At 36.2% G+C, this 10,390-nt stretch overlaps 2 protein-coding genes across 3 annotated transcripts in view; one reads left to right on the top strand and one right to left on the bottom strand.

Moving 5' to 3' along the window:
• The window catches only part of LOC125653998 (serine/threonine-protein phosphatase 6 regulatory ankyrin repeat subunit B-like), a 1,068,599-nt gene that overhangs the window by 514,044 nt on the left and 544,165 nt on the right, over window positions 1-10,390 (bottom strand). The gene's annotated exons all lie outside the window — the stretch shown is intronic.
• LOC125657112 (uncharacterized) lies at window positions 6,640-9,961 on the top strand. Of its 2 annotated transcripts, none has more exons than XM_048887762.2 (2): window positions 6,640-6,832; window positions 7,947-9,961. In XM_048887762.2, the coding sequence occupies exon 2, from the start codon at window positions 7,960-7,962 to the stop codon at window positions 9,190-9,192; it is 1,233 nt and encodes a 410-aa protein (XP_048743719.1). In that variant the 5' UTR covers window positions 6,640-6,832; window positions 7,947-7,959; the 3' UTR covers window positions 9,193-9,961. The 2 variants fall into 2 exon arrangements, with proteins under 2 accessions (XP_048743719.1, XP_048743720.1); XM_048887763.2 differs by lacking the exon at window positions 6,640-6,832 and adding an exon at window positions 7,599-7,751.

Below are 10,390 nucleotides of genomic sequence, written 5' to 3'. Positions count from 1 at the left end.
TAGCGTCTAGATGTGTACTAATACCCCACAAATATTTTAGCTAAATTGTTTAAATAATATACCACCCCAGTCCTATTAAATGATAATTATTCAAATAGCTAAACTCACGGCAGTGCGGCTTTCATTAGTCATGAGCGGCCGCGCCGGCCGGTCTCCATGTAATGGGCTTATGTAGCATTTTCGTTCATATAGAGCTTATTTTACCTTTACAAAAACTGGTACAAAAATGTTTTAATTTTTATTAATGTTGATAATAAATGAAGAGCGAATTCATAACTTACAACCGATTTTATGAATAGATACCAATAGCAAGGGTTCGAATTGACCGGCTACCTAACATGGCTACGTCAACATACGAAATCATTTGAAGCTGCGAGTTTTCGGGTTTTGTGTGGCTTTAATGAATATTTGAAGGTATGTTTGGACGCAAGTATATAGTAGGAAAATATGTTAAGATTTTTTTAATATTGAGTTTATGAGACAGCAACACAAGAATACACCGATTTCAGACCTCAACCGTCCGCAGCTTTTTGTGACCCATAAATCGAAGGTTTTTATAAGAGGTGGATCTTTTCAGAGAGCTATACACATGTACAGTTCTCCAGCTACACTGAATCCGCTCGAGAAAGTGGGCGGGCTGTAATCGGCCAATGAAAACTCCTGTATAACATCAAACATGTCATTCAAATTGTTCAATCGTCTCATTCAATTGTGTCGTCACACAACGCAATACTATATCGGGTAAAGCGTTCTAATTCAAAGTGGTGAATTGCGATAAACACCCAAATAGCACTGCATTTTGTGTATTGTTAGCAGCAAGAATACCGCCAATTGTATCAAATTTTTTTTTTGGTGATGAAATGTCATCTGGCATCTGTTTCGTCTAGGTATCGTTACTGTCATCGTGCGTGGCCATATCTGTTTACATGGTTTTTAAAAATACGAAATAAAGATATTTCGCAAAACTAATAGTGATTACCAAATACAAATCAATGGGTTTGCGTTTCACGATTTTCTATTCGCAAAATTGAAAATGCATTTTGTTTTTATTTTCGATTTGACATGTTGGGTACAATCGGCAAAATTAAAAAAAAAGTAGAAATTTGCATTTTTTTTTTCCAATTCCCCAGAAATTAGGGTCGGCGGGATGATCCGTAAACCAAGAAATAAAAAAACTGGCCTAAGAAGGGAAGTATGAACCTACAAAATGTCAGATGTTCTAACTATGATAAAAATATCTGCACAAGAGGGGAAGTATGAACCTCCAAACTAGGAGGAGTAAGCATTCCTTGTCGATCGGTCACACCCGCTGTGACCCGGTTAAAAGGATTAATATGTAGTTGGTTGATTGGATAGTTTAATATCCAGGTCGAGAATTTTCCCCTCGTGTAGACGTCACCATTGCCGGTAAAGGGTTACAAAATTTAGGCCTATGCTCGGTGCTTACGGCTTTTGAACAGGGAGGGATCTTTATCGTGCCACACCTAATATGACACGGGACCTCGGTTTTTGCGGTCTCATCCGAAGGACCGCCCCATTTAGTCGCTTCTTATGACAAGCAAGGGGTACTCAAGACCTATCCTAACCCGGGTCCTCGCGGTTATTAATCTGTTGGAAAATCAGTGGATGTGGAAAGAAAGGCTTTAATCCGTATGAAACACGTCACACAGCAGTTTACCTAATAACGGGTTGTATTGGTAAATTAAATCGGTATAATTACCAAAAACTTTGCGAAGTGCTGACTTTCAACGAGACTGTTGAAACCTTTGTAACATCAAAATATATGTGAGTAGCCTGCCTCGGTTTAAAAGCTGACCATACGCAAAACAAGTTATTGCGTATCGAATCAGTTGAGAGACATAAACACCATGTGCAGGTGATAATGGAATATTGCAACATAAATATGGGAAGTTGACGATGGAGAAGCTGAAGTCATCCTATTTGCCATAAAGCTGAGTTGTAACGTTGCTGTTGACGTGTTCAATAAGATGCATGTATTAAGTAAGACGCAGATATGACGAGTTGAAGGCCACATCGAGAATTTTTTTTCTTCTCGTGTAGAAGCTTTTGATTAAATTCTGCCCGTAAGAATATAAAACAGATCGGCCAACGAAGGAGCTCAATTCGTGTCCATGGGAATTCCAACAGACTGTTCGAAGATCTAATCACCAAAGACTACGAAGATATTTTAAACAATGAGGAACTCTAGCATATTTTTTGAAAATCAACTTCAGAGTACTTGTGCGTAGAATCGGAGTGGTGTTTAACAAAGTAATTTTTTGAATGACTGATTACAAGATCAGAATATTTTCTTTTTCCACTTTTATTGAAGAAGCAACTTTCTATGATTATAGACCAGTATTTGATATATCGTAATGGTTGTGTAAAGTGTTGAAAAGTCATACGTTTTAATTATGTTGATTTGAGAAAGGTTTTGTGATTTGAAATTTACGAAAAGTTTTTCAGACTCTACATTTGATTTACACCACTTCTGGCATATGTCGTGACACATTATGTTTGAAGTTCTTCACAGCTGTTAATATTTTCATTAGTAGCAAAGATGGTAGAACATTTACCAGCAATTCATCTTTGTAAGGGTCTTTCATGAAGTTTTAGGAATCCAGTATAGATCCAGTAACTCATTCCTCCGACCCATTGATTGGGATGAACAAAAAAAACACACCAAAAAACCCCCAAAAAACGATGTTGTTACAAGCTTTGTCAGCTGGAACCAAAAAATATTCCTCCGGTAACCTATATCCAATTCTTTTATCACTTCTGGTCTACTAAACATAGATGGATAGAAGGTGCATGTTTTTGTTTTACTTTTAATCCACTCTGACAAGGTATCAAGTCTTCTTTTTCATATTTAGCCAATCGTTGGGCATAATCGTCAACAGAATTCATCATGGAGACGAAGTTCTATCGCCAATTGAAAGCTCTGAATTAAAGACCCTTTAAAATAAATGATTTCATGTCTTCATTTTAAACTACAGGTATATTGACATCACCGGAGTTGGACTATATAGTTGATAGAAGAACAAGAACATGTAAGTGATTATGTGTATGATGGTCTATATCTAGGTACTGTAAGTTGTTTTTAGACTTGCTCAAGTCTCTATGTTTGATAATCAGTGCTATCTTTAATACTTTTTAATAATGCAAAACATAGTTTGGTGACATTTAAGTATGGTAGAGAACAGATATTTAGACTTCTGAAACATAGTAAAATTTGAACGAAATGATAAAGTAATAAAAACAACATAGAGACTTTAGCAGGTCTATGTTTTGTAAGTAAAAAGTTTGGATTCAATAGGAATACATTGCAAAAAATACAGGGTGTAGACTTAAAAGATGTTGTAATACGAGACTGAACTTTTCTATGACGAAGGATGTTGACGGTATCTATTACTTCCTTTGTTAAAAAAATTAAGTTTAAGGAGCTGACGGCATGATTCAGATTATCATCCATAACCCAGAGTTGTGATCGGCAACATCCATAATCATGGAGTTCAGTCTATATTCTGGTGTTGACAAATCCAAGTATGGACTAGCTTTGGCTTCTTCAAATAAGATAGAAGAGTGTAATAGAAATAGAGTATAACAGAAATATGAACCCCCAAACTGTCAAATGTGCTCACTCTCATACAATATGTAGACAACAGGCAAAGATAAAACACCAGACGAGACTAATGTATACAGAAGAGCAGCACAGACGTGCAGATTAGTGAATGATGTGTCAAATAGAAGAGCAGCACAAACGTACAGATTAGTGAATGATGTGTCCAATAGAGAAGTCTGAATCTAGGAAATGCACTCACTCTGATGAATTATTTAAAGAACAGAAAATGCGCGAACAGATACACACATTATATTTACTAACGGTGTACATAGAGGCACACTATTCACTTAGTTTAATGGATCTATATGTTTATACAATTATAAAGTTCAATATCAAATCTTGACCCTGCACCGCTAAAATTGAGGATTTCAAAGGACCCCCCCCCCACAACTCATGTTCTCGAGACTGGTCTTTTGAACCAATTTCAAGGGGAGGAGTATTAAAGGTGCGTTCCATTCCTGTCTCTGCTGGCTTGCCACGCTTATGTTAACCGACATTATTTTTTATGAACTAACACGTGTTTCACAATGCATTCATACATGTTCAAAGTACACAGTATTAGATAGTTTCAGGTACCCAGTATTGGATTTCAAAAGACCATGGAACGACAACTAGGGGTAGCAAGTTAGCCTGATATGATGTATTCGGCAAATCAATTGAATACCCTTTACCGTCTTCCATTATCCTGGGAGTAACTCAAGATTAAGGGACCACTGAGAAAATGAGATCAATATTATAAAAGTATTGAGCCTGGGGGTTATAAAGCTTTTTTGTAGCACGTTTTCAAACTCAAACTACGTGCTCTAAATCGTACTCATACTCAAATTAGTGAAGGTTATAAATGTTTTTGAAAATTATTCTCATACTCAAATGGAGGATATGCTCAAGATTTGTCGAATATGCTTGGAGCTTGCTGATAGTTGTGCTTACAACAAACATGGCTGAATTCTAGTACGAGTACGGTAAACGTGATGTAACTTCCAGGCCTGATCCGGACATTTAGAACTTCGTAAATACATGTAATGAAAATCTACATGTAACTGTATTTTATGTATTCTCTTTAGCGAAATGGACAGGCATAGCTTAAATCCGTAGATGTTTGTCTGCCCGCCAACTTCTTTCTAAAGAGAATGTACTACAGTGTATAAGGTGAATGTGTCAGTCTTATTGTATGGTTCTATCAATGGCGGGGTGATTGATTTCTGACTATAAATTGTTTCTTGCAAAACGGATAAAGAAGAAGCAGTTCATCAATCGAAATGGTGGGGGTTTTGGTCAGCTTTATGTTTCATACCGACTGTGAGGCCGTTCTTGGCACACTAATTTTGACAACGGATAACTCCGTTTACCTGATCAAGATATAGTGCTCTCGCCGGTTGTGACCGATTGACAGGGGATGCTAACTCCTCTTTGGCAACTGATCCCACCTCTGGTAAAATCCAGGGGTCCGTGTTTGCCCAAGCAAAGTAAAGTGGCATTATATCAGAAAAAACATCCCATAGGCGTCCTAATTATATAACTTGCATTAAGTTTGGTGTTGTGATCAGTTTTCATAATTGTTTTTTCCAATGATCTTAATGTCACAGGGTTTCTGTCGAATTAAACAACAAAGTCCTGTATGGGTTCTTAGATGTCGATCACCTCCATTTTATTGCCAGAATCTAAGCTTTAGATATATATGTATGTGTATGACACCCTGAAACATATCAAACAAATAATTATATTTACAATCATATACATCAAAGTATTACTTATTTACACAAATTACTTCTTCAAAATATATGTTACCATTATATTATAAAAGCTTAAAACACTGATACTATATTTATGATATTTCTATAATGACCATACAGACATTAATCATAGAATATATCATTAACACCATCATACCATTCTATGGGAATAAGTGATGTGGCAATTTAACAATTTAACAAAAACATTTAACAAAACATGTCCACGGAGATTGACTGTAAATTATGAAGTTTACATAAATAAACTTGCATCATAAAAATAATAAGCATGTATTTATAAATTTAACTTATTTCAAGCTAACTAATTTATACCTAAAAAATATCATTCTCTCTGTGCAAGTGCTATGGAATTAAATCTACCAAATCATTACGTGTACTGCTAATTAGAAATACTATTAAAGTTTGAAAATAAGCCTACCTTGTTAAAGAAATGATCAGTCAACAGTTAAATGTCTGTCATATATTTTCACCAACTTCTCTATAAACCAACTAGACAAAGAATGACTGAACACCACCAAGAACTTTTGGAGGAAAAAGAACTGACCAATAAAACACCAGCTAACAACACTAAAACCAATAGGAACTGTGGACACTTTCAAACCTATATACAAAAGTTTAATTAATGACCTAAGGTGCACATGTTCATTCATTGCATGTTGTGCTTTCATACCCCATGTTAGGACCGAAAAGGTAGAAAAGTTTCAGAAATATACTCACACTGCTGTGAAATCATTCATTTTCGTAGAGTTTCAGATAAGATATCACATTCTGAGAGTGGGTGATATATTTGCTACGGACTGAACACAATGGAATGAGTCCAGGATGTTAGTATACATATATTTTGTCCTTAATGGCCGGTAGATAGTAAACAAAACGTAGCTCCAAATTATTATCTCTCGGGGGGGGGGGGGGGGGGGGGGAGGAGGGGTTCCATTAAAACGTGCGGAAACATGCAGCGTTTCTCTTCGTTGAATAAACTGGGTTCAATATCGGTGTAAATCATTGCTCTGTCCAATCTAATGTAAGAATAGTAGCAATATCGAAATGGTAATAAATTTCAAAAGATCATTTGATGGTTATGAATATTCACAGGTAATTCACACAAGATTCTGGGTAAATTGATAGTTACGCGCCGAAAAGGAGAGCTGACATCTTTTGATTTTAATGAATACTTTTATTCAATTATCAGCTAAAACGTGCAATTATCATTTTTCTTTCTCGCGTTCAAGAACAGGATTTTAGAAACGTTACTAATCTGCCAGTCTACAGCGGATCCGTCACACAGTAATGAAGTCACCACGGGCACTTGTTATACCGGATGCTGATTGTGATACACTGACCAGTTTCCGACAATTCGCGAGTGTTTCCGGAACCGTTGTCTAGGAATGTTATCAAAATTATATTCTATACAGGAAAATGTTGAGCAACGCTTCTCCTGGTGGCCATTAGACCTGTTAAAGTAAGTGGATTATTGTGCGTTGAGATGCTTTTATGAACCTTCTTTATGTTTCAGTTTGCAAAATTTGTTACTCTGATCTGATCAGCAGATTACTCTATAAGTAAAATGCTATATATCAGATGGAACTGAAAGACACTAGTGTAATTTAGTCGACTGAATCTTGCAACAGCATTGTTTTACTTGTTTCATAAGTAAATAGAAACAAAAGCAATATTTTTCGAACAGTTGTAAATAAAAATTGCATAATATATCTAAAAGAATTCGCTTCCCCCAAATCATATGAATGTCATACGTGAACTGAAGAGTTTCTTGTATGATAGATGTTTTGTTATTATTATCTGAATGTAAAATAAGAACCCTCATTATATATGAGATTGTGAGGTATGGATCGAGAAATTTTTAAAAGAAAAGAGGGGTTAGATGCACCGATTCAAGTCATAAATTTGATATATTCAACTTATAGCTCGATAAAAAAAAAAAAAACTGATGTAAAGTAGCACCCCCAAATAAAAATATAATATTACCTTTTAAACATGTACTGAATACTACTCTGCATGCAAAAACACGTATTCTATATTTTGAATAGTAGGTTGGATACACAATTGGTTGTCATAGTTATAAATGAAAAAAATGATACTCTTCTTTCTTTCTCTCTATCTCTCTCTATGTAATGTGACTCGTGAACTACAGCTAACGTCAACCAATGAGACTTCTTGTGTTTGAGTCAGCGGTCCATGATCTGATGACAATGTTGCATAGCTGTTACGATATCGTTCAGTACACATCTAGTATTAAGTATACTTTCCGGAAATTATACATATGAAGCACTACTGTCAAATACGTGATATATTGCAGTATTTGTTATATAAGTTGTTTGTAAACAGTAGAAATGAATACATTTCGTTTTCTACACCTAAGGGTAAATATCTATTCAGTGAAATCTATTTATAACTAGACTGAAACAAAAGTCTACAAGGAGCCGTATATCATTTTGAATTTCTTATACACATGAAAAAAGAATTAGTATTTCTCAGACGTCGTTCAATTATAAATGTATAGCTATTTATCATTTTTGGGCACCAAGAAATGACAAGCAGGATCTTATATGTTTTAGGTTTTAACAAAGAATGTTCCTTCTGCGGAAACTGAGATTTTTTTCCCATAGTAAATGTAAGGAAAGCCAATCCGTGTCTGATCTCAGTAGCCTGGAAAGTCTTCACGATGACGGAGTAAGCAACCCAGCCTACAATCTGAAACGCTCGAAATCAGCAGAACAGCTGAACAATGATGTCATACACTCTATGCAGACGACAACCAACAATGCATCCTTTATGTCTACCGCCAGCAACAGCACCACCGGTAGTACTGACGATTACCTCCACCCTTGTGCGGAAACCAAAGACATATCGAAATCGGTCAAGAAGATCGCTATTGTAAATCCAACGACTCATATTTTTCCGGAGGACGATAACGAGGTTTTTGAAGAATCACATTATCAAAATGTGGAAATTTCTAAGACCCAAGGAAAAACTGCAGAAAGTGATGATGGAAAAGAAGGATCCATCTATCAGAATGTTGAACCTTTGTCGTACAAGGTAGAGGAAAAAGACAATCATGAATCAGAGTATCAAAATATTGTTTTCCCAAACGTATCAACTGATTGTAAATCGGAATCATTTAAGGGAGACGTATCGGAATGTGACTATGAATTCGTACAAGGCCTCGCGGCTACAAACAAAACAGTAAAGTCTGAACAGAAAAATGACGACATAGATGGGAGAAGCGGGGACGAAAAGCTTTTTGAGGATAATGTAAAGTTACGAAAGGAGAGCAACGCCTGCGATAAAGCGTCTGACCTGCAATCGGCTTACACCTGCGATAAAGCGTCTAACCTGCAATCGGCTTACACCTGCGATAAAGGGTCTAACCTGCGATCAGCTTCAGTTTCTGTGCCTAATGATGTTTCAAACTCTGTCAACAAATCATCAACAAAACCACCTAAAAAACCCAAGCCTGAAAGACCACCGCCACCGAAGTTTTCAAGTAACTTGACTCCATTTAAAAATAGATATACAAGCCCAGATCTCCTTACAGAATCTCGTGTTCACAAACCACCGGAGAAAAGTGTCTCCATTGACAACGGAGCTTATGTGAACGACCCAGGAAAGACCAGAGAAAACCGAGGAAAACTTCTGTTCAGAAACGCTAGAAGTGCATCAGAACAAATAGTTCGAAGATCAGAGAACATTAATGATTATCTGGATATGTCGAACAGTCGCCCAGGTGAGGTCGTGTTAGACGACAGCGATGATTACATGCCGATGAGTCTGGAGGATAACTGTCCGCTGAAAGATAGATAAATTCTATTTAAGAAAATGACGGTGAATTTTTTTTGCCATTCTACCATTTAAAAAGGAATCCTTCTGGATATGACTTTGTAGTATCTTGCTCATTGATCAGCATTTCACAAAGAAAGAAAACCCATTTTGTTTGCTTTTGTGTTTTTATTGTCATTCCAAAAGATACTTATATGTATGGTGCACATTGTCACACTGGCTACTAAGTGCGAGTTATGTCCCTTTAGTGTTTTCTACTCGTGGTGACGCTGATTACTAAGTGCGAGTTATGTACCTTTAGTGTTTTCTACTCGTGGAGACGCTGATTACTAAGTGCGAGTTATGTCCCTTTAGTGTTTTCTACTCGTGGTGACGCTGATTACTAAGTGCGAGTTATGTCCCTTTAGTGTTTTCTACTCGTGGAGACGCTGATTACTAAGTACCATATACAGGTCGTGAAACATAATTCACTATTGAATTTCTCACGATCGCGGAATTAAACCTTATTATTCTAGATATACTGTATACAACTTTCAATTTGCCCTTGGACATTTTCACGATTTTCAAACAGATTTCTGTTTTTCACTGTTTCAAATCTACGATTTTTATTTTTGTATTATATCACCCTTATGCTATGACAGTTGTTACGTTGTTTTTCACTGCAGTCGTTTCAAGATAGGAAATATAAGACTGCGTTGAAATTAAGTATAAAGTTTGTTATTTTATGTTCCATATGTGATATAAGCGACGTTTGTGATATTCATGAATTAGAATAAAAGATATTGTAAACTTAGACTAGTTATTCGAATATAAAAATGTATGTTAGTTATCTCATGAAAAGATAACAAACAGTGAGAAAACGCCTATAAGGAATACAGAATAGAGAGTTGGGCAAACATGGACCCCTGGATATATCAAAGGTGAATCAGGTGTCAAGGAGAAGTAAGCATCCCTTTCGACCGGTTACATCATCCATGAGCCCTATATCGTGATCAGGTAAACGGAGTAATCGTTAGTCAGAACTCATGTAAGGTATCAATTGTACTAATTGGCAATTAGATTTCAGCAATTAAGGGACCAAGTAGCAATTCATGTTCGAATCACGGAGATGTCGATTTATTGATGAAAGGCTACAGATGAAATATTTTATTCCCATATGCTTTAGCAAATTTCATTGAATTTGAGCTTTGTCCCTTTCAAATGCAATATGGGGGTCTTAAGA

Source organism: Ostrea edulis, chromosome 7 (genome assembly GCF_947568905.1).
Source record: "Ostrea edulis chromosome 7, xbOstEdul1.1, whole genome shotgun sequence".
NCBI classification, from domain to species: domain Eukaryota; kingdom Metazoa; phylum Mollusca; class Bivalvia; order Ostreida; family Ostreidae; genus Ostrea; species Ostrea edulis.
Note: the sequence above shows the minus strand (reverse complement) of the source record. Positions and strands in the feature narration are given on the sequence as shown.